The sequence below is a fragment of the Chrysemys picta genome, chromosome 14 (assembly GCF_011386835.1).
Source record: "Chrysemys picta bellii isolate R12L10 chromosome 14, ASM1138683v2, whole genome shotgun sequence".
In the NCBI taxonomy this organism is placed as follows: Eukaryota; Metazoa; Chordata; order Testudines; family Emydidae; genus Chrysemys; species Chrysemys picta.
In genome coordinates, this window is record NC_088804.1 from 13,339,531 (window position 1) to 13,365,164 (window position 25,634).

A 25,634-nucleotide genomic window follows, 5' to 3' on the forward strand; every position below is an offset into this window, starting at 1 on the left:
AACTGTTAGGCACCATTTTCCCTCATGTTAAAGCTTCCTCAGTTGATTTTCATACAATGTAATTGTCATCTGTTTCCAACCAGTGCACCTTCTCTGGATCTTATTTCTCAGCAAATATACTTGATAACTTAATTTCAAGAGGCTGGGAATTAAAGGGTCAAATTTCTATCCAGGGTAGATTATTATTTATTTGTATGGCAGTGGAGACTAGAGGCCCAAATTGGGGATTGGGGCCCTATTGTGATAGGCATGTAAGAGAAAAAGAGGCTGTGCCCCAAAGAGGTTATAATCTAAGTAACCGGAGATAACAAGTGATGGGGATTGAACCAAAATCCAAATCTTTAGAGGATTTTGGATCCAGATCTGAACTTGGCAGCTCTGGACTGTTTTTAAAATGCCAAATCAAGGCCTGGAAGGAGAGGCTTATAGTGTCAATGCTGATATTAACTTAAACTACCTTGCTGCAACTGATGGAGGGTTTCTTCTCTCTTGTGTAATACTAGAGTCCCTGTTGGAGAAAAACTATCAGGGGGTAAAACTCAGCAAAAGCCAACAATGAGATTCAAACAAATTAACTTCCTTCTTAAAACACTGTTGCACTGAATATATTCCAAGTTCCTCTGGAACTGGTTACTTATTCAATTTAGTTTGCAGTCCCAGGTAATTAAACAGCATTTATTCTGCTCTCCACTGCAAGTTATGGATCTGTTATTATATCTGTTAAGGCAGATAATCTTTCCTGGTTTCCAGCTCGCCCACATGTTTGTCATATTGTTAAATTTGGAGCCCTATATTTTCAAATACTGGTTATTTGTTTTCAAAGCAAGGACCATATTTGCTCACAATGCTCAGAAAACTGCTATTAACCCTGTACTAGTGATTCATCACTTCGTTAATCAAAGTATTGATGTTTGGGATATTTGGCATTTATATCCAACAATTCTGAAGTGTCATGCAACCAGAAGTCACTTTCTACTTTTGCTTAAATTTATATAGGTCTTCTGGAGACCATATGAGGTGATACTAGGAAACACAAGCAGTGTTTAGTATCTTTGGAACTGGAGGTCAAAAAAAGAACTATATATTATTGTTTGTGTCAGAGTCTCAGTAAAGAATGTATTCATTGCAATTGATTCTGTTCTATTCTGTATAGTTTCTTATCCTACCCCATCTCTGTAATATCTGAGTGCCTTCCAGTAGTGCATAAAGTGACATGACTACCATCTTTGTCTTTCATATTCTCCCCAAGGGGAGAACTGTGTGTGCAATGTAGTGTTTTTGTTTTGGTAAGATTTTTTTTTTTTTTACATGTGCACCCTACTATGTGTATGTTAGAGGAGGCAGGTCAAAGAAATATGCCTTGCAGTTGGTGCAGAAGGTAATGAGGTTAGTACCTGTGCAAATTTGTTCCGTAAGTTTGCTTGAGCCCTTTGTCCTTTCTACCTTGGGTGGTACTACACCCAGCATGTGGCATGCTAATGTCTGTCACTTAAAACATCTCCAGACATTGAAACCAACAAAAATGCTTCATGTCTGAAACATTAGCATAGGCACATGTTCTGTATTACATAGCTGGAAGACAAGTTAATTTTTTCTTTCACCAACAAGGATAGGATCCAGTTGAGTGGTACTTACCTTTAGCAAAGTGTTTTAATAATTGATCATTCATTTTTATTAAGGAAAAGCTGAACAAAACAAACAGAGATGCTGAGCAGATATCTTCAGACTAGGAAATGGCCTATGAGGCACAAAAACTGGATTTCCAAAGCTGCGGTTCAGCTTCAGCATTTTGGATGAGACACATCTTCAGTTCCCATATATTGCTAGTTGCAGCAATAACTCTACAACTCTATTCCATTCCAAAGTGAACACAAAATAAAATGGCACCGAGCAACAAACATACAAATCCTTAAAAGCACATACAGGTAGGATGAGACACGGCAGAATGAACCAACCATCTTCAAGTGGACACACACCACCCGATCTTGTACTGAACTCCACTCACATACACATACCTTCTCCTAATTCACTCACCAGCGTACATAACAGATTACTATTGCTGAGTCAGGACCCAATCCCCAATTGGGACCTGATCCTGCATGCTTCCGGATTGACTTTAATGAGAATTTTGTGTATGCTAGCAATGAAAAAGCATGCTCTTAAAATAAGACTAAGCAATTATAAACAGTATGTGTAACACTGGAGCTGATAAGGTTGCACCGACTTTTTTATGCCTTATTTTGGCAAGGTTTAGCCTATGACCAAATTCCTTTTTCAAGCCCTACTCTCCATCTCAGTTTGCCACTAGGACCAGCTGTCTCCTGCAGTGCAAGACAGAGATGCAGGAGGAAAATAGAGATTAGAATTGGGGGATGCAACTTATCCTTTAGTGATGCTACTCTCCGTATAGTATTTGCATAACCAGCAAAGAGCTGTGACAAATGATGCATGACATGCCCTTCAACCAGTGATGGAAGTACCCTACAAACATAATCACTGACAGATCATGGTGGCCATAGAAGCAGCAGCTGAATTGTTCCCTGCCAACCAGCCGCAGGTGGGTTCCTCTGAAATGTATCTGTTCCACTACTTGTAATTTATCACAATTAACATGCCAATACTGCCACAAACCAAATCTGTGTTTCCCCATCACACTGTACTCAGGCTAGCTGTGATTGGGTTCCAGGCAGAGCTCTCATAGAATCCTTATAAACAAGCATGCCCTGTTTTCCTAGGATGTGTTTCATTAGGGCTTGGGATTAATATATGGAGATATACCTATCTCATAGAGCTAGAAGAAACCCTGAAAGGTCATCAAGTCCAGCCCCCTGCCTTCACTAGCAGGACCAAGTACTGATTTTGCCCCAGATCCCTAGGTGGCCCCCTCTAGGACTGAACTCACAACGCTGGGTTTAGCAGGCCAATGCTCAAACCCCTGAGCTATCTCTCCCCCTTGAGCTCTTGGAGAGGGGTATGATCCCCTTTTTCCTACTGTTGGGAGGATGAATGGTTCCCACATCTAAAGGCAATAGACTAGGGCAGGTTCCAATATAGGTGTGCTCTCTTATGTAAAAAAAAAAGGGGGGGGGAGCGAGGGGAGTGTCTGGCTCATGGAGCTAGTAGAGTAGCTATTCAGAAGAGTGTTTGGAGTGGTAAGCCACTTAGTTACTCTATCAGTCAGTCAGAGTGGGGGCAGGGAAAGGTCTGCAAGAGGGTCTTATCCTGCATCAAACTACTGAATGTGCTGGGGAAAGGGGAGGAGACTGGGGCTCTTACATACTCACCTCACTCCTGTGGAGAAAATAGGGAAGAGAGCACAGAGGAAGAAGATGATTGGGTCACTGGTGTGTGGCGTTTTGTGGTGTTTTAATTTTTTTTTTTAAACCTCCACTTTCCTGGCTTTCCTATAACACTCTAATCCTGTGGTGGCAGGGGCATTCTGTCATCCCATTGCTATGGCAGTCTGGCACACCCTGACAGGGCTCTATAACCCCAGAAACCAATTTGGAGTGAGGCTGTAGTGTATTAGGTAGTATCTCTTCAAAGAGTTTGTGGCTGCCTTTTCTTCTAGTGTAGAGGCCACCAGAATAGCCATGTATATATCCGTTATGTTTGTATATAATTAGTAAACAGTTAGTTGGAATCCAACCCTGTCTGTATATTTCCTCATCATTTTAATGTTGTGTAAAGAGCAAAGACATGACAGAGAAGGTGGAAAGTGGAAAGTGAACCGAAATGTTCTAAAATATATTTCAATACGGGACCTATGGCATGTCAAATATGGCAGGGAAACAAACTGTGATTAAGGAGTATTTTTGAGTTTAAAAGTACAAAGTTCAGTGAGCTATGACTTGTGGGGTACTTGTATACCTTAGTGAAGAGAACTCAGAGATATCACAAATGTTTACAATGCCAAAAGTTTCACTAATTTTAGCAAACATTATTTGTCTGGAAACTTGTCCCTAAAGCCTGGTGTTTGTAATTCACAACTTGATATCCTTCTCCTGTTTTAAAAATAACTTCATCCAATCTGGGAGTGGAAACAACATCATGTGATGTAGATAACCAACCCTGCAAAAGGAATAGTGAATGGAGAAAAGGTGCAGTGAACAGTTTGTGGGTATCTCATAGGCTGAATGTGTTTAATTCAAAGTAGTCAGGAAATATTCATGGATAATGAAAATCAGAACTGGCTGTTGAATGATTTACTGACTAAAATGGGGCCAAAATTGTAATTAATAGTTTGACTCGCTGTAGCAGGAGCACATAAGCAAGAAGCTACCAGGGCAATATATGGCTTTATAGTAAAATAACATTAGCATCCCCCCACCCAAGGTTGAACACAGAGGGAACTGAATAGAATCTGTGTTGTTTGAAAGAATGCCTACCTATACTTACATGCCTTGCTAGCATGCAAGCTACAGTGCTGATAGCTAAGTCAACATTACTGTGCTATAAACAAACTGCATTTCCTTTTGCACAAGTGAGACATTCAGTGCAGAGCGTACACACATCTTGTACTGGATGGCAAACTCCCCCTCCTCCCCCCGCCCCAGTAGTGATACTGACTGGACACCAGTTGGCACTAAGCAAGTGCAAATATCCATAAGCTGGAGATGTCTGTGGTATGTGGGCTCAGCTGCGTGATTACTGGGCCATCGGCTTTGCTCCTCCACCAATGGTGTGAACACTGCTTGACTGTCCTTGCTCTGTTGGCTTGGCGAGTCTTGAGAGCAAATAGAAAGGAACACTTTAGAGCAGCGCTAGGCAACATCTTTTCTGTGTGATGGGGGGGAGAACATATGGCTCTGTCCTCTCTCCTGTGGCACACAGCCTTTATTTGGCACACTTTAAATCTCAATTCCTGTGTCGCTTTTTCTGTGAGGCTCCAAAAAGGGGAGAGGGGGAAATGTGCCTGTTTTTTTTTTCAGGAGATCTGTTCATAACTAATCGGCCAACCCCTCAGGTTTTCCAGAAGGCTTGCTGCTGCTACCAAGGGCTGGGCGGGTATGGATTCTGTCTCCCCTTCCTCCTATGTTGCATTATTTTTGTCCACCCTCCCCACCATGGTGATTACTCTTGAGGAGAATGTCGGGGGAGGACCCTGGGTAAAACTGACTTTCAATGGGACTTAAGTGTCTAAAGTGGACCTATATGCCTAAGTAACTTAGATGTTTTAGAAAACTTTACCTCCTGTTTCTGTCTTGCCTGGAGCTAAGTTGACTCTTTTGTTTAGTGGCTGCATTACCTCAGCAGCATGCTGGCTTAGCAGCAGGTGGTTGCCCAGGAGAAAGTCCAAGGCAGTTCTTGCTTTGCTGGTGGCTCACCCCCACATGTAAATTGGTCCAGCAAAATTGGGGGACTACAGGGTGACTGTGGCAGAGACCGTGAATAACTATATTTAAAAGAGAAATCACCCGGACAAATGTCTAACCTTATGATTTAGCTTTGAAGGTTAGCTTCACCATAAAAGAGCCTAGAAGCTTTTGTCAAATCAAATCTGGAGTCCCTTGGCCATATGTTTTGCAGGCCCAAAGTCTGGATCTGGAGAGCCTGACCAACATACATCATTAAACAACATGTATTATAACTCTATTGCCCTGCCTGTATTATATTTTGGGTAATTACATTCTGATTATCTAAACCGAAATCCCTTTTGTGATTTCTTTCCTGCTTTTTTATTAAAATAAATCCAACAGTTTTACTTACCACATGCAGCCTGCTTTATACAAAGTGGAGTGGACCAAGGTCAGGTCAGTCATGCATTCTTCCCAAATGAGTGGCCAATAAATAGCTCTCAGAGAAAATCAAATTCTTCAGTCTTTCCTCCTGTTTATATAAAACTTTCTGGAGAAGAAGTCCTTGAAAATCTTGAGCTGTTTTTGGACTATACTTAGATAGTTGTTTGATTTTTCTAATTCTGGAAGATACTTAGCTACCATGGTAAGAATCCGAATAGAAGTAGAATAGCTTCTAATCCAGGAATTAAGTGGCAGTTTCAGTATCCTTAAAAAATGGTGTGGAACTGGGCAGCTACATATCTCCCTTCAGAGATTATCTTCAGTGGAGCAGCCAGAGACATAACTGGGCTGGTCCTGATGAATGCGATGTATGTTCCACCCTTTAGTCCTGCAAGACCCTTGAGATTTGAAATGAAGAAAGCCTTTGCTCCATTTGAGATGCCCTTCAGTGGATTTCTAATGAGCAACACATAATAAAGTAATAATAGCCTCATTCAATAATTGGGGCTATTTTCCCTCCTGCATAGCAAAATTAAACATTTCCAGGAAAATGGCATATAAATAGTAAGTGGCAGACCATTGGGCCAGGTGATTCTCAGACCCGCAATGTATTATCACATCCAAAATCTCCTCCTTTGTGAAAGGGTGGTCAAGCTTTGTAGATTATTCCCTGGTCAAGTTATGTAAAAGCACTGACTGAAAAAAGATTTTTTTCCCTGAATTATTTATAGTTCTTGACATATATAAGGAGGTACAGAATTTTTCAAAGGTGTGGCTAATGACTCACGAGTAACTACTCCCTATTCTGTTTTTGTACCCTGAATGGCTCTGGATACCTACTAGGTTCTAGTGTTGGCTGACGGCTCAGACACTCTTTGTATGTTCTCAAGTATTACATGAGGTATGTATTTCTGAGGTGTTCATCATTGTAACATGGTATCTGGGCACCAAAAAAATCTGCTGTTCAGTCCTACAAGCCCTCTGGGGGCTATTCAGAAAAGCACTTAAGCATGTGATTATCTTTAAGCCCGTGACTCAAGCATGTGTTTAATTGTAAGCATAGGACTAGACCCATTGTCTTAAATTAAGTGTTTTAATGGATCTAGGCCATAGTATTCAGCACCTTGCAGGATCGAGCTGTTAGCATCTATTAAACTGGATTTATTGTTATGATCTTATGTTTGTCAGCAGTTTCTGTTTCATATATGGCCTGGAAGATGCTATGCTCCTTTTCTAAATTGATAATGTAATTCACTAAGTTTTAAATTTTCTAACCAATATCTTTATCTGTAGTTAGTTCCATGGCAAATAGCATGCTTCTTCATGGTAAAGTTAAATGCTTCCCTTTTGATGTTGTGTGAAGTCTCTTCTTAGGTATCACATAACAATCATTGATTCTGGAGGATAAAAGAGTTGGCAGTTTCTCTGACCCAGGAGGGAGAGGGGTGAGTACATCTCGCTCATCCCATGGTCAGAAGAGCATTGGCAAGAAAATGCCTCAGCTAGTGAGGAGCAGTTTAAGGAAATAGTTTCAGAGACATGGAGGAGAACACTGCCTGGGATGGAAGCAGAACTGGTTCTGGAATGGGAGGTGTGGCTCAGACCTTTGTGGAACGGAGATGGGGCAGTGATTGTTGAGGTTGGTAGAGTATTTTTTGCTTTTTTAAAATGTCCTGGTTTAACTTTAATTTGGGCCAGGCAGTGAGGAAAAGCTGGTGTTCGGTATGGATAAGATTTGTATGATTTTTAAAGTCATGTTAAAGGTGTGCTTAGAATTTGGGACTGGACCCCTTTTACACATAAGTATAAAATAAGATAAAAGCTGCTATCCTACCTCTGCCTAGGCAAGCAGATCTGAGGCCTCCTCTGGGGCTTACATGAAATATCAACTTATAGGGCCCTTCAGAGAATGGATGGATTTATTTTTCTCCCCTGAGTTGCCACTTTTTGTACCAGCTGCAGTTTCCAGGTAGATTTAAGTTGTAGGCCCATGCAGAGTCCATTGTACAGTCTAGTTTGAGGAGACAAAGACATAGATTATAGTAGCAAAGTCTGCTTCTGAAGGAAATGGCCACACTCCTCTGGGCAGATGGAGGGAGAGGTTTTCCTAGAAACTACTGCCATATGATCAATCAATCAGCAGCTGGGAATCCCAAACCATCCCTAGATAGTGAACTCTAGCAACAAATGGCAGGAGCACACACTCAACAGAAAGGAAAGACGTCCTCCTCAGTGTATCTTCCATTTACTACTGCCAGCCAACCAGCATCACCTCAGACTCATCTGCATGGCGCTTCAGCCAGCTAACTCTAGCCGCTATTCTTGTCCATGTCTTGTTCTCACCTGTCCTTTGTGTATGACATTCAATAGCACTGTCTGTATCCAATGAGGATACATGTCATCAGCATAGTAAAAGCATCTCAGCCATTGCTTTCTTATCTAACGCATTGTTCCCTTGTGCTCCCTGTCTGAAGCCACCCTCCAACTGTTGTCTTATACTTGGATTGTAAGCTGTGTGGGGCAGGGGCTATCTATCTGTTACGTGTTTGTTCAATGTCTGGCACAATGGCCACTTTTGGAGATAGGAGACAAGATTAGATGGCCCACTTATCTCATATGATACAGTAATGTTTGTGCTCACACCATGCCACTCTGAAAGGGTGTGTTTTGGCTGGCTTAATTTCTTAAATATATTTTAACCATACTATACAAACTAATAGCTTTTCCCCAAGAGGCTGACACACTTTATAAGGACAGAATGTATTGTCCAGTTTACAGCAATAGCCCTTTCCCAGATACAGTGGCGCACACTTCCACAGGACGTGCTTGTCCCCATGCTGTGGGAGAGAGGTGTGCGTAAGAAATGAACCCGCTAGGAATAAACACTGTTTTCCCCCCTCATCAATATTTGATCTACTGTTTATTTATCCACCCAAACTGGGAAGAATGCATGCCAAGTTCTGCCTGTTGTTTGTTTTCCAGTTGAGATATTTCTCTTGGCAGGTTCTTCTGTGATATGGGCAGGAAAATATTAACAAACTTAGCAAACAATGACTTAAAGTCTGAGTCTTTGAAGAAAGGTAGATGGATTCTGTATGGGAAAATAGTGAGGAGACCTGAGGAGAAAAGCCAGAAGGGTTTGACTGACATGAAATTATTTGAGTTCGCAAACCCCACCACAGGCTGAGAAATGAACTAACATGAGACTGATTTCACTCCGACCCCCCCACCAGTAGAAAGTCCACCACTGACTTCAGTGAAAATCAGATTGGACTCTATGGGCATGCGATACATTCCTTAGACACTTGCCTGCCAGAGCACGGAGCCTACATGAACTGTGCAGAGACTGTGGGGTGCAATATCTCAAAGATAGTACAGTCACAGTGGACAGGATCAGTCTCTGATGAACTGGAAATGCCTAGCAGTGGCAAGCAAAGCAGAGACAGTTGCAGGTGAGAAGGGCAGGCATTTAAAAAGAGAAACACTGATCTCAAAGTAGCGTATAAGGCAAAAACATGCACCCTCTTGGCATAAACAATCTAATCTATTTGATCTGCTCTCTCTTTGCGCATGGTGGTTTTGATCTCATGCTGAACTTACCCCACATTTAGAGGGATCAGAGTTAGATTATTTCTTCAAGTTTCAGAGAGACAGCATGGTCTAGTGGGTAGGACACCGAACCAGGAGTCAGGAGATCTGGATTTTAATCCCAGCTCTGCCAATAACCTGCAGTGTGACCTCAGGCAAATATTTAGCCACCCTGTGCCTCTGTTTCTCTTCTCTCTCTTTGCCTTGTTTGTAAACTCCTCAGGGCAGAGAGAGTCTCTCACTGTGTGTTTATACAATGCCAGTCCAATGGCTTTTCAATCTCAGGTGGGGTTTCTAGGTCCTGCTGTAATAAAATTAACAGCATTAATTAAAAGTGTATCATGTTAATAGTTCAATTTCACTTCAGCTCTGTGCCTTGGATCATTCTCTTCACAGGTTCATGCCTGGAGGGTCCTTTTAGGTCCACAAATTAATCTTTCTATTAAGAAATGGTCCACACTGGAAAAGTTTAAGGATCCCTTTCCTACTTTTAAAGTGGAAAAGGCAAAGATGGGAAAAAACTAAGACTGACACTTACTTCAAAGGGGATTCTAGGATTGGATTAGGTTTGAGTTAGAACTAGTTCAAACCTATGTTCCAGTTGTATGGATGTAAGTGCTATAGCATCGCTCTACCCATCGCTATTTATATGTATTAAACATATTCATTTTCCTTTCTCATATATTTTCTGTTACAAAGGATTTAGCTACCAAGTTGTCGAAGAAATTTAATTCAAGAAAATCTTTCAAGATTGGCATGTTTACGTTCAAAGAGAAATGTGCATATCTTCAACACTTAGTCTATTTCTCCTTTGAATAGCTGCTTTATTTAATGGCTAGTTATCTCCAGTTTCAAAAAGGCTTCCTGCATTGAAGCAAACATCTGCCCTAAAAGCTGTCAGCAGTGCTGAGTGATTCCTTTTAGTCTCCTACACTTTTTCCTGTTCACTTTCTTTTTTACACTTTAAGCAAACATTTTGACTTTTCCTAAAATCTTTGATATCGGGAAGTATGAGCAGAAACGCAGTCTTACGTGCACTTGGCCTTATCTTTGTCTGCAAGGCTGTTGTTTACCTTTGGAAAGGAAATTGTTCTTCTTGAACAATTATAGTCTCGAAGCCCTTGCTTTAATCAGGGCTTTCTAATTTGCATCACTTTGCTTGTAGCGTATTGTCCGATGCTTAGGAAACATTCGGAGCGGTAATGTTCAGAAACAGCAGGGAAAGTTGTGGGGATTTTTTTTTTTAAAGAAAGCATTTAAACAAAATTAAAAAAAAAAAAAACTGAGCTGATCTAATGTTAAATATTTAGGGCTCTTTTGTGCCACTAGAACACAGCTAATGTTAGTTTAAGCCATAGAGTTTATTACTATCTAATTAAGAGTATGTCTGCATTGCACAGTTAACTTGGACTTTTACCCGAGTTTTAGGCTTAACCTTGCTCCCATCCACTCACAAAAACCTCTACCCTAGGTTTGGAGATGCTTTAAGCCTAGGCTAGCTGGTCCAAGTGGTGTAGGTTAAATCAGAGCTTGAGTTTTGGCTGAACCCTGATGACTTTGCAGTGAGGATATAGGCCAAATGACCTGAGTGCTGATAGTCCTCCAATGCCTTCCCACAGTTCCCCACAAAGGACAGACAGGTTCTGCAATTGATACAACGCTAGGGTTCAGCACAAAGACCCCTGGATATGCCTCCAAACACATGCAGGTGCGTCTAGAAACAGTGAGGACACACTAATGGGGTATGGCTTTGTTCACGTCAAGGCTAGGCTAGATGAGTGCGAATCACCTGGATTAACTGTGCAATGTAGACACAGCCTTAGGGCAGTGGTTCCCAAACTTGTTCCGCCGCTTGTGCAGGGAAAGTCCCTGGGGGTCCGGGCCGGTTTGTTTACCTGCCGCGTCTGCAGGTTTGGCCGATCGCAGCTCCCAGTGGCTGCGGTTCGCCGCTCCAGGCCAATGGGAGCTGCTGGAAGTGGCAGCCAGTACGTCCCTCGTCCCATGCTGCTTCCAGCAGCTCCCATTGGCCTGGAGCAGTGAACCACGGCCACTGGGAGCCACGATCGGCCGAACCTGCGGACGCAGCAGGTAAACAAACCGGCCCGGCCCGCCAGGGGCTTTCCCTGCCCAAGCGGCGGAACAAGGTTGGGAACCACTGCCTTAGGGTATGTCTCCACTGCACCAGGGAGGTGTGATTCCCACGGCAGACAGACTCTGGCTAGCTCAGCTTGAGTTCCCATGCTAAAAATAGCAGCTCAGGAGACCCACTTGAGTCAAGCTCACCCAGCCCCCTGTGTTTGAGCTCAGGTCGCTGGTCCAAGCCGCTGCCCACGTTGCAATGTCCACATTGCTGTGTTTAGCGCACTGGCTGGAGTGGACCTAGTGTGAGCCAGTCTACTCCCAGGGGGAATCACACCTCCCAGCTGCAGTGGAGACATGCTCTGCGACCAGGCTGAGACCAAAGTGAAGGGCTGATTATCCCACTTCTGCCTGCTGAGAGGTTCTGACACCTTCCTCTGAAGCATCTGGTATCGGCCACTGTCTGAGACAGGACATTAGACTAGATAGACCTTGGATCTGATCCAGTCTGGCAGTTCCTAACAGGAACATGTTGTTGTGTCACACCAGGGACAGACACACAAATCCCCCACCCCTGCACCCCCTAGCCCCCACCCCAGAACAGCTAGTAACATGCTGCTGGCCTATACCATGATTACCAACTGCTTTAGTGCAAGTCTTCTGGATATCTAATGTGTGTGTCTTGAAGCTCCAGCTCCCGTGTCCATGTGATTGTGAAAATCCCAGATCTCTTAACATATAATTAAGTTTCTAACCTCTTGATTGCAGAGAAGCTAGAAACTGTGAGTGCGAAAGGCACCAAGAACAATAAGACAAAGACCCCGAACTCATGTCTTTTCATTTTTAAGCCCATCTCATGACGTAGAGTGGGGGTGATGCATGCTGTTTGAATCCTTGGGGTTTAAATACTCCTCTCTCAGCAACATCCCCACACCAGCCCAGACTCTCCCCACTAATTGCCCTGGGATGGGGGGTTTTATATCCACAAACTAGTTTACTTTCGCATATGGTATTGCATTTTGTGCTTAATTCTCAATGAAAGAAACATAGAATATCACGTTGGAGGGGACCTCATCTAGTCCAACCCCCTGCTCAAAGCAGGACCAATCCCCAACTAAATCCCCAAATGGCCCCTTCAAGGATTGAACTCACAACCCTAGGTTTAGCAGGCCAATGCTCAAACCACTGAGCTATCCCATGGTGCACCAGCTCAGCAACCCTCAGTAAATTACTTGTCTAGATGAACAGTCAGTGCATGGGAAGCTGGAATGATCAAAACCCCAGTGAGACAAACCTATTGACCCCACTTTATGCAAGCATCCTTATTCAGGAAGGTTGCTTAAGTGTGTGTTTAAGAGTTTTCCTGAATCAGGGCCTTCAAGAGAACAGTTAACAGCAGATTTGGGATATAAATAATTTCATTTTCGTTTTAGTTCTGTAATTTTTGCATCCTTAAGGACAAATATCACCTGCCTAGAAATGGATAATATCTATTATGGTTAAAAATGGTAATTATAGGGATGTGGTTATATGAACATTAGCCTTCAGGACGCCTCTGAAATAACAATAATAGTAAAATTGCCACATAGTTTTTTCTTCTGAAGCTGAGAAATAGCCTGCCTTGTACTGTAAGGGTTGCAGGATTGGGTCTGATGATGATCAAGGCTAATGATGGCTCAAAACTTGTGTAAATACTAAAATGCCCAGTGCTTGTATATCAAATTCCAGGACTGGAATGAACAGGGCTGCCTTAGCAGGATAACATACTCAAGCGCTGGTTACACAATAGGGTGACATGATGATCTACATATGTTTGTTCAGATTAGAACAAAATAGCTCAATAAAACCCCCCTAAAACCTTTAAAAGATAACCCCCTCATTTTAACCTGATTTTACATTTCAAATAGGGGGCAGAGAGAAACATTATACAGATAATCAAATGAATATTAGATTATTTGGCTATTGGAACATTTCAGCCTTAATGTTTATTTGCATATAGATTTAATGAGCTGAAAGTAACAGTCTGAAAAATTAAGATAATAGGTATTTGGGGGTTTACCTTGAACCTTTGGGGAAAAAAACCCTAATACCCACATGAAGTAATTTTTTAAGCATAAAAAAATCCATGTATCACCTAAGTCTTATCAATCATGTTGCAGTGATTATGAAAGATTTAAAGCTAAATGGATGACATTATAAATCAAAATATCCGTGCTATTCACTCATTTGTATTGAATCTGTTTTGTGATACTTTATGATTAACACTATCAATAATCATTTGCCAGTGCAATTTTTTTCATGCTTTGCATTATTATCATTGTCAACAAAACACATGGTTGATGGCAATGGGATTAAATACATGCTTAAGCGCTTTGCTGAATTTGGGCCCTAAATGAGCCTTCTACGCTTTCTGTATTGTGGCGCTGAACGTACCACATCTTGAACTTTATCTGCATACTGTATTTGTATCAGATTAATTTTTTTGTTAGCATTTTGGCTTTATGAAATGTCAGAATCTGTCTTGTACTAATGAAATGGCCAAATTTCAACCAAGCTATGAACATAGCTACTAAGCCTATAAGATGTTTACCTTCCGCCGCTCTATGTATAGTAACCGTGTCTCTGCTATCTTAAGAGCTACTGACAAACTTCACCTCGTTGTTAATCAATCTAATAAATGTTATTTCATTGGAAAGGGTACTCTTACTCCTGGGATTTAAAATTAATTAATTAAATGTCATTAAAACCAGATACATCCTCTGATTACATGTGACTTCATCTTGTATGCTTGCCTGCACAGTTATGAATGCCAATTCCCACCAAGCCCTAGGATTTTAATTTTGAATCTGTTATGAATTTTCATTTTTACAGTCAAAAGCTGAACTAGGGGGGGGGGATTGAATGTGTGTTGGGGGAGAAGGGTTAGTTTCTGCAAGTGCAAAAACTCCACAGTGAAAACAAAACAAAGCACAATCTCAGACATAGCTCAAGCCAGAAGGCAATACTGAATCAGGACCTGGTTTGGCGTGATGGATGCTAGGCAGCTGGCTATAGAGAAAGTATTAGATCTAACAGTTGCTTTGTCTGCTAGCCATCAATGTGTTACCGACCGCACTGATCCTGTCCAGTTCTTTCTGGGTAGGGTTCCATCACAGGTGTTGGGTAATTTCTCATCAGCCTGGAAACCCTCTTGTATGGACTCCTGTGCAGGTCAGTCTAATCACCATTGCTGTTGAATATCTCTGTGAAGAAGCCTGGTTAAGGCTTGCTGGCATTCTTTTCTCTCTGTTTCCGTCTAAGCTGGCTTGACATCATCATGTTGCTTGGCTGACAGAGCACAGTGGATGCCTGACAACTGGATGAATCACTCCCCATAAGTGAATAGGGTTCAAAATAATGTCCTTTTTACCACAAGATGAGTGTCTTATGTACCAGGGGTCCACTGCTGTTGAATTCTTACACTCACCCTGCGCTGAAATATAAATGTACCATCCTTCAATGCTAGATTGAGAACGGTTTCTTTTATTTTAGCCTGGCTTCTTAAAACTTTCCTTTCAGCGTCAGTTCCCCTCTGCCACTTAGTTAGACATAGTACCTGGTTACTCCAAACTGCTCTTAGTTTGTCTTTTAAAATCACCCAGAAGCCCTGAGGATGCCTAGAAATTAATTTATTGGCTTCTTGCACACCAACCAGATGTGCATATATTGAGTTAGTGTCTCTCGTGCTCAATAAATTCTCTTTATGAGAACCCGTGCTACATTCTGCAACCATTTGTGGCCTTTTCCGTGTAATGTATAGAGCTATCTTCCTTTTGAGCTGTGGTGGCCTCCCATTGTGTAACCCAGTTGTTACAGTGCTCTACAGTGTGGTGTTTCACTTATTGCATCCACTAAATTCAAGGAGTGTGCATAAGCAACTCTTCCCACATAAAGGTTCTGAAGAAAAAACTGTTTTGTCTACCACTGACACTCCCTCTCTTACTTTAGTTACCTGGAACAAAAGCATCCTCCTTCTATCCTGACACAAACCATGAACTACACTTTCAGTCCCCTTTGATATGTGTGTAAGGCAAAATCCCCTTTGCTAAGAAATTCATATTCATTTTGCCTCTAAGGGCTTGTTTAAATGAACACTTCCTGCATTGCAAGCTAGGTGGTGAATCTACCCTGCACTAGCCTCCTGAGCAGTAAGTGTCCATGCAGGGCCTCCTGATGCATTTTAAAAGTTCCCTAGAGCACACTCATGTACTGAGGTTTAAAACAGCAATACTTCAAAGTGCACTAGGGAACTTTTAAAGTACATCAGCAGGGTCCACACGGACACCTAGAGTGCAGCATGCTAGTACAGGGTAGGTTCACACCCAGTGATTGTCCATTTAGACAAGCCCTCAGCGACTGGGGTACTGTATAGCCATGCCAGGCTGAGGCAAAGGGTAGTAGGGAGGTGGCCCCAGCCAATAATCACGCACATCAGTAACAAATTTTGAATTTGGTAGTTCCTAACTTTGTGGGGAAATCTGTTCGCTTAGCAAGAGGCGGCAACAAAAAAATCCCATGAATTGGCTGAAGAGGCAAGCCAAAAATCTATCACAGGCTGGGATCTGTATGTACACTTTCATACACAGCTTCTGAAAGTGAGGGATCAACTGACTACATGTACGAAGGTGTCTCAGAAATCATGGTGGTTAGATCCTTCTACTGGTATTTGCTGTTGTGGGGTCAGAGCGCACATTCCTAGAGTTCAACTTACACTCAGACATAATTTCTATTTATAAATTATGGTTCGAATCACTGATTCCTTTTACTTGCCTATGACGTGTCCTCATTTACAGGCTGTGGACAGACAAGCATCTCAGAGGCACCACAAAAGAGATGACTGCAAAATTCTTTTTCCTTTGTGTGCGGTTCCTTTGTGCCAATGTTCCCTTTTACTAGGGGAGTCAGCAGGGAGAATTCTCTGCCATTATATCTCCAGGAAAGCGGCGACCATATGATACTTCTCTAGCCTTGCAGTAAATGACAGCACTATCGTTCTCAGGGCTAAGAATGGCAACTTCAACTTACATTGTACCTTACACCATACGAAGACATTGCAAGGGATGACCCATTGCTGGAAAACCCCAGCAGCCCATGTAGCCAGTATGTCCTTCCTCCAATACTCACACATGTTCTTTAAAAAAAAAATATTTATTTAAAGCATCTGGAACATGAGAAAGCCACAATATTACAGAAGATCACACATGAAAGCTAAAACATGTAAATATACCTTGAGACAGTAAAATCATTGATCAAAGGTCAGAAGCCACCATTGCAACTGGACCTCAAATAGCAGAAATAGGTCTCCTGCTGATGCTACACAATGCATTCCAGGCTTTTGAGGTAATATTCCTGAGCCTCTTGCCCATCTTTCAGCAGGTATTCTCTAATTAAAACTAACCTGCCACTTCTCCCTTTGATGAATAGGGTATTTTATGCAAGTAACTCCTAGGAATGTTGAAAGCTAAGAATATAAATCTCTTACAGGTTAATGGGGGGAAAAGATGATGGACCAACATTTCAAAACTCTGGTCCAAAATTGCACAGTAGGGGACTGAGGCAAAGAATATTGCAGTCAACAGGAATCTTTCCACTGACCTCAAGTGGCCTTTGGATCATGCTCTCAGGGTGTATTAAGTGCAGATATGGTTTCTGAAAGCGTATTTTACAGTAGACTCTATTAGAACTATGGCTTGACATTATCCAGAACAAGGTCATGATCACTTGATGACTGTTACATCGAAATTTTCCTCTAGTTTTCATATGGCATTAAATTAGTAAAAACTGTATTTGTTTATATGCCTTTTTTTCCCAATTAGTGTTCTAACCATTGAGGTCCTGTTTTCTGAGTTTTCCTATTCAAATAATGATCTGCTATCTTTGAACTCCAATTCATTTTTATTGTTACAAATACAACCCATTCCATCTTCAGTGGGCCTTTGTCCAAAGATGTTGCTATTAACATCAATGAATCAACATGGCTTTGTTGAGAAATTTTGATTGTGGTTGACAACAGATTAAGGAAAGCCTCAAGACAGCCATGCACTAACTAAAATACCAACTTCCTAACACTTGTTCTCCTATGAATTCTAAATTTTCTATACTTTTGAAATTTCAGAAATGTTGAAGGGTGCCCGTAGACTAAAAAAAACAAAGTCTGATATTTAAATGTCCTATAGTGAGGGAGAGCAGCAAATCTTCTCCTCAGCCTCTATTGGGAAATTACTTTTCTTAAGTTGGCTACCCTAACAATGTCTGCTACCTTGTAAACACCTTGCTTGGAAGAGAGTAAACAATATTCACAGTCCTGTGAGACTGACACCAAAAAAAAATTGAGGCTATGGTATTCATTTAACTTAGATTCAGATTGTATTGTGCAATCTACCTAAGAGGGGACATTTTTACTTATAACACCGAGTGGCAGAATGCAATAAATTATTTATCCCTCCTCCCCCACAATTGACACACAGAGAAATACAAAAAAAGTAAAAACATTCTTAAAAATCTTAACTTTTATCAATATTCAACAAGTACATTTTGATATAAAATAACCTCAGTGAAATCTGCACAGTGTAAATGCAAAATTATCAGGCTTTTTATACTTAGTCATCCTTTTTGTCTGAAGTACTTGAGAGGTCTTCTTCATTGCCTTCAGGACCAACTTTATTTCTTGCGATTGGAGTCTTTTCTGAGAGTGATGTCTTACTCTGTGAGTATGTGTCTTCTGGTGTCTGATAATCATCTTCTTCGTCTGATGTCTGTAGATGGCACCTCTGTAGCTCTAAGTATGTAGTAAATAACTTGGCATATTCTGGATGCTTAAATGCAAAGTCCTTAAACTCATCTGAAATTAAAGACAGTAAAGACAGTGTGTTGAGCAGCAACGATGCAAAATATTCTACTGCACAATAACAGTATTACAGCAAAGAAAATTATAGTGACTGCCACACTGAGACCAGTATCCCTTCACTGACAGTGACCAGGACAAGATGCTTCAGAGGAAGGCGCAAGAGACTTGAGCGGGGGAAGTTTTGGAATTACTATTTATATTGTAGCTGTTATATATTTAGTCTTATTAAAACTTCCAGAAACTGAAATGCCAATTGAATGGTGACCTGAAAAGTTAAAATTTTACACCTGTCAAAACTCTTGCAATAAGTGAGGCTATTGTGGACTATTTCATTACAAATAATGCGTTCATAGCTGCTTTGAAGCATAAGAGGTAACTGTCGGTCTCAATGGTGGAATTCAGTAGTGTGGGTGACACAGATTTCACAGCATAAATCCCAGACTTTGGAATTGCCTAATACAGGGGCTTAGAATGACCACAAGTCTCATTGCCTTAAATGGGATGTGCAAAGCTCACTGCTTCAGCATAGCTTTCTCTCAGACATAATAAAACCAGCAATGAAGGAAGAAGAAGGGGTGGGGCAGATGGGAAGACAGAAAATCTACCAATTGTTGCGATTGTGTCAGGGGAAGTATGGAAGAAGTTAGTCCATTGGCTGCTTGTGGGAATCTCTTGTAAGGCACTCATGGCGATGGAGATGGAATATAAAAACCCAAAGAAATGATGTTATAAGATCTCTTACGTTACATCTACACTTAGAACTGGGGGAGCGATTCCCAGCGTGAGGAGAAATACTTGCACTTGCTCCTTTTGAGCTCATGCGCTAAAAATAGAATGTAGCCATGGCAGTGAGAGTGGTGGGACTGGCTAGCAGCCCTCAGTATGTGCCTAGGGTCTCTGACACGGTAGTGCAAGTATGTCTCCTTGAATGGGAATCATAGAATATCAGGGTTGGAAGGGAACTCAGGAGGTCATCTAGCCCAACCCCCTGCTCAAAGCAGGACCAATCCCTAACTAAATGACACCCCCAGCTTCAAGTGTAGACATACAATTAAGGAGAAATTAATATATCATATTTGTCCATGTTCCCCAACCACATATTTTTCTCAACATTAACAATATCTGAGTGGTCTAGGCACCTGTTAGACTTTTTTTGTGGGGAAAAGAGTTCTGAATCTGTAATAATCGAAGACTGAGATCTTAGAGTAGTAATATCAAGGCTCTTTCTTAGTATAAGTGTATTAGTTCTATGGAATATACTTACTATAGGCGATCTTCCCAGAATTATCTGTGTCTATTTCCTTAAAGAGCTGAGAAACATCAAGGTCAGGGACTCCGAGAGATGACCGGAGAATACAAGCAAACTCGTCTTCTGTTATGCTGCCGTCATCATCAACGTCAAAGAGCTGAAGTAGAAAGATTACAAAACTGTAATGTGAACACCCCTAGTATCAGTTTGCCTATGTGGTAGCGCAGCAATTTCAATTCAAATTAACCTTTGAAAGCACCCAATAATGGTCTCTGCCATTCAAGATGTCTCAGCAGTTGTCACTGTGATTTGAAGACTGGAGTCCCAACAACTAATTTTTATTACAATTTTTTTTTTTAAAATATGTTTTTTTTCAGAGAATGAGATGGAACATTTTTCAAGGAACTTTTCAAAAGAAAGACAACACTGAGATCAAAGGATGCATGATGGACAAATGCAATAATTGGATGTAAATATGCTGTACTGGAAAATATGCTCAGAAACTAGTCATGGAAAAACACCACTAAATTAGCTTTTTCAAAAACACGGCCCATAGTTTGTTATAAACCGTTGTATTTAAAAGGGATGTGATAACCTCTAAAAAGTGTCCCACGTATATGTACTAAAAAGAACACCATCAGGCTTTTGTCTTCTTTTTCTGCAAGTTAAACTTTTATGACATGACTGAACTTGCTACTATTTTGGCTAGGATGAAAATCCATATTGTAATAACATGCATGATTTGTTGCCCACTACATATTTCATCCCATGCTTTCTAGCATGGCAGCGGCAGTGAGCAGCTGCACTAACCACTCACTAGTGTCAGAAATAAAGGGAACGATGGCTCCCATCCTGCAAAGAGCTCCCCAGGGGTGAACCCCTGCAATCTAGCAGAACCCATTGCAAGTGAAACCACGTTTGATAGCAGATAATGGAAGAAAAGTCATAGCTCCATTTCAGAGCAGAACGCTTCCCACTGAGGAGAGTAATGCTGTCCAAATTATCGGCTTCAAAGGAAATGCAACAGTTAATATACCATTGGCGGTGGCTATGGTTTGGAGGCCAGTCTTTCTGAGGATCTTCAGACACAACATCTCTGAAAAAGCACTGGAGCAGTGGTTGAACAGGCTGGATTGCCGGAATACTTAGTTATATAGAGCAGCAATAGGACACAATAATTTCACATAAAAATAGAGGCAACTTCTTGAGTAAGCACTGGTCTCTCTTATGAGAGTCCTGTTCAGAGTAACTGTCCCTCACATCTCAAGACACTGCACGAGGAATACACAAAAGCAGAGCAGTGGAGGGATTTCAAAGTCTAAGTGTCTATGATTCAAAACAAGCTGGTAACTAATTTTTTATTTTACTAGCCTTGACATGTCCATTGATGATTTTTTTAAAAAGAACAGCTAGACTTGAGCCCCACCAGACTATTCTGATCTACAGATCACTCACAAAACGCCCGCACAGAAGTGTGTAACTGTTGCTGAATCATTTTTGGAGTTATCTTGCCAAGTTACATATTCCTTAGTGCTTTCACATGGCTTTTGAAGAACTTGTCTAAGCTGACATCTGCATTTTCTTCACTACAAATGTCAATTGGTTTAAGAGCATTACTCACATTCGCATAACAGATTGAATCTATAAATTTGTATTATGATTTGAAAGAGAACAGAATTATAGTCAGCCCAGGTTTGTCAGGTTTACAGTACTGTACTAAACTGAACTTACCTTAAATGCCATCTGAATAGTCTCTTCTGTGTTGGCAGGATTACAAAGAACAGACAAACCAATCACGTATTCTCGGAAGTCTATGGTGCCATCTCCATTCTGTAACCACAAAGACAAATGGCAAAAGTTAGAGTTAATAGCTTGGATCACTTGAAAGGCTCACCATATGAGAAATATAATCAAGCTATGCAATCTGTACTAATGCTTAATTTACTATTTAAAAAAAAAATCAGGAAAAAAATCAGTACATTTGTACCATTTAAAAAATGACCAGAGAAAGCATTTCTACAGATGAACAATTTACTTCTGGTTGCAGTTTTGTAAGCACCAGTTCACAAAAGGATTAAAATCTTTACCTGCGTAAGAAGAGAGTTTTGGTTATTAGCTTTTGATCACCCCCAAAAGTACTTTTGGCTAAAAGGAATAGAACACAGAGATATGATGCAGCATATACAGAGGCAAGAAGTTACCATGGGATTTCTGTGGAGCAAGTACTACATTCAGAATACCTGTAAAAATACCTGGGACACTTCATGAGTCAAACTACAAGACACACCTCTACCCCGATATAACGCTGTCCTCGGGAGCCAAAAAAATCTTACCGCGTTATAGGTGAAACCGCATTATATCAAACTTGCTTTGATCCGCCGGAGTGCGCAGCCCCCCCCCCCCCCCCCCGCAGCACTGCTTTACTGTGTTATATCTGAATTATATTGGGGTAGAGGTGTATTGCACTTTAATCATAATGGCCTGTATTGGAAGTAGGAAAACCAGATTGTATTAAGTAGAAAGATACTACAATACATTCATTCAGACCTAAACTGCAGTTCCTTTGATGGGACTGGCTACCAGGTTGAGGTGAAATTATTTGCGAGTCTATTTGCAGTGAGGGGAAGTGGCAAATACCTGCCGAAATACATGTGCGTATTTGAGTTGATTGTATTTATGTGATGACCTTAAAAGTTCTTTGTGGACTTGGGAGATATTCTGTCATGGGTAAGAAACAGTAACATTTGAAAGTTAGGTGACCAGACACAGAGCATCTACCTTGAGGTTAAGGTGACTGGTGATTCCTGGGCTGAAATATTCCCATGAGACATTCATCAAAAAATTTTGAACAGCGAACAAATTTGTAAAAACTGAATGCTGATGGTGCAGAATTCATGAGAAAAAAAAGGAGGGCTACATTTCTGAATTAAAATATTCTTCCAGGAGGCAAAATAGTAGTGTCAAGATCCTCCCAAGTGGATCAATATGAAACATTTTACAGACAAATGAAAGAACAATAGTCTTGTGGGTAAACACACAGAGCAGAAGGGAGATCTGCATAGCTTTCTGGCTCTGCAACCAGCTTGTGCGATCCTCTTGAACACAACACACTTAGTGTCTCTGTTCCTCAGTTCCCCCATTTGTATAATGGAATAATAAGCTACCTAATGGAACAGTGCCAAGACTAAATTGTAGAGTGCCTTCAGATCCTTGGGATCTGCATACTGTGGATTTCCATTACTGAATGAGTGCTTCTGCACTTTGGATGGTCCTGGATTCAGATAGGTGGGTGAGAAAGTATTTTTTCTCTTAAACAAACAAAAATGACCAATATACTTGGCAAGATTTAAAGCAATTGCTACCTAGATCCAAGTTTACTCAGCCTCTAAAGCAAATACACTGCCAGTTTACAGACACCCATGTTTTGTTTTCTATTGATAGGGTAAAGAATCTTTGTGGAAACATTTAGAATATTGAATATCACCTACTGTTTAGAGACTTGCGGGTTTGCCAACAAGTTTCCTTATAAAATTCTTCACTGCTAATAAAATTACCAGCATCCTGTTAGACAGGTAGCATGGTATAATTTGATGTTTGTTGGCAATTTTCTAGTCAATCTCTGCACTTTAACCTCTGTGATTAACAGTTAGCTGGTACCGCAGTACAATTTTTTTTTTTTTGTCCAATAGTTTCTGATGCCAGACATTTGAACACTATGGATCTTGTGACATCCAAATGTTAGATATACAATGTATCGTTGCTTTTTATTGTGTAGTTTTACAATCTGAATGCCCGGATTGTTAATTTATCATAATTTATCATCCAGCAAATACTTGTATTGTACATAATTAGTTGAAGGTTTTTTGCTGATTCCACTAGAACTGTTTTCAGGAATTTACAATTCCATTGTACATGTAGCGTGGCATGAAGTACAGTTTTAGCTTGGGTATGGTTTTTTTTTAAATGGTTTAAGATTGTCCCCGTGGTGCATAAAAATATGAATGCAAGAGTCGAGGGTGGGAAAGTAAGCTATGTTAAGTGAATATGGCCTTGGTTTAAAACTAAAACACACAGAATTTGAAAATCAGTTGGTTCATAATGGGGACTAATGCTTTCGTTATTAATAAACGGAGCATGACAAAGTTAGAATGGTCAAATTATTTCCATCTAGGTGTCAAAACCAAGAATTAAATACAGTGCAATCAGAAGTACTTCATTCCAGCATTTTGGATACCTGGGTGTGATAACTGCACTTCAAGTTCATACTGTGACTTAATCATACTAACTCCTAGGATGCTGGCTACTTGCCAGATGGTTTGACACTTGATGAAAAGAGAGGTGGGAGGGGCAGGAGCAGAAACGGAGATGTTTGCATGGCTCCTGGCATGAGAAAGGATAGGAGGGAAAGGATGGTCACTGAATTAAAAATGCATCTAGAGAAACACTGACAGTAACAAGCAATGTCACTGCAGGTAAATTTGGCCTAACAGCCTCTCTGTTTTCACAGGAGATTGTGCTTTGCAGCACGATATGCAAGATTTAAACTCTGTAGCCAAAGCTATTCTGAGAGATGACTTGTGAACCAAAACCCCAATTCCCCAAATAGCAAAGGTAAGGGGTTTCCACACAAAGCTACTTTTTCAATTTAAAATTTTGGTTTTCATTTCAGGTCTGTCACATTAACTCATTGCAACCGTCTGGTGAAATGTCCCCCCTCGATTCTCTCACCATCGGCATATACCACGTGGTGATGCAGAAGCCACTGCCTCTGGTTATTATATAGCCCAAGTCATACACTAGGATAATAATGGCACTTACCAGGCTTCCATGGGCTATCTAGCTGCAATATGCCCAGCAGAGTTCAGGGTGGCTATGACAGACCATGGGGTATACCGGCCTGGAAAGCACGAATGAAGCAGTGGCTGGCTAGTGTGACTTTGGGATCCTGCAGTGTGCTGAATGCCTGAATACTGCTCCCCAGCTATACTTCTTATTAATTGGGTATCTGGCATAGCAAATACATGTAGCTCATTTAAATATTTGTATGTTGCTAAACAAAAGTACAAGTTAAATATAACAATTTTACTGTGTATTCTGATTTTAAACCAGACTTCAGCATTGCATTGCCATTTTCAGTATGGAGTACTATATATTAAGACGTATTTTCTGTTTTTGAGTCAGAGGTATGCGCTCAGTTAAGTACATTTATGGTGGTCTCAGTAGCAGTAAAGCTTGCATATTGTAGGAAAAACACCCCCGCCCGCACACACAATAAACGGTCTCTTTACAGCTCCATAGGGAGAAAGATAGGGCATGGACACTGAATTACCTTTTTTCCAACTAGCAAAACCCCTTTCAAGGCCAGGTGGATGCACAGGAGTGATGTGGAAAAAGCCTGAGGTGTCACTGCCCAAGGGGCTCAACTTGCACTGTGCCTATAAAAGGTGTCATAATAGGGATAGTTTTCATGTCGACTTTTACCATCATTTCTAGTTTGATTTAGAAACCATATTTCCTAGAAGAACTGTTCATGCATGTCAAAGAAAATCATCACAATCGCTTCTAGGTCTGCAACAGAGAGAGAGGAATTCCTATTGGACACAGCAGTAGGGACATGCTTTTACATATCTCATTTTCATAATAGGGAACATCATGCAGGAGGTTGTTATTTTAATCCTTCCCTGCCAAACAATTACCTGTACCCACAGGTGAGATCTCACTAGCCTGAAAGACAGAGATTCTAAAGCAAACATTAATATAGCAACATTCACCAAAGTGTCATTCTCTCTCTTTCACTCACTCTTCTACTGGGATTATTACCCACTTAGCCAAAATGCTTATGTAGATAAAAGTATGCTTCTGTGATTTATTAATTTGTGGATGATGTGGAGGTGGATGTGGTTCAGGAGTTAGCCTATTTTGTCACAATTTGACTATTCTTTTATTTTTACTAAGTTCCTGTTATTTAGTCTGGTATCGGGCACCATAAGTGATTTAAATGATGATTCGTACATTGTGGAAGGGTGATCAGATTTCAATGACAATGTGTACAGAGATTCGGTGAATGTAGAAATGGAAATGGAAGCCATAA

The 25,634-nt window shown here is 40.9% G+C and overlaps 1 protein-coding gene across 2 annotated transcripts in view; it reads right to left on the minus strand.

The window, feature by feature from the left end:
- Positions 1-16,579: 16,579 nt before the first annotated feature.
- Positions 16,580-25,634, minus strand: part of LPCAT2 (lysophosphatidylcholine acyltransferase 2) — a 54,657-nt gene continuing 45,602 nt past the window's right edge. For both annotated transcript variants that reach the window (XM_005289777.4, XM_005289778.4), the window contains exons 12-14: positions 21,275-21,373; positions 19,559-19,700; positions 16,580-18,288 (exon numbers count right to left, since the gene is read on the minus strand). In XM_005289777.4, coding sequence (XP_005289834.1) covers positions 18,047-18,288; positions 19,559-19,700; positions 21,275-21,373 — 483 coding nt within the window. In that variant the 3' untranslated portion in view covers positions 16,580-18,046. The remainder of the gene's footprint in view (positions 18,289-19,558; positions 19,701-21,274; positions 21,374-25,634) is intronic.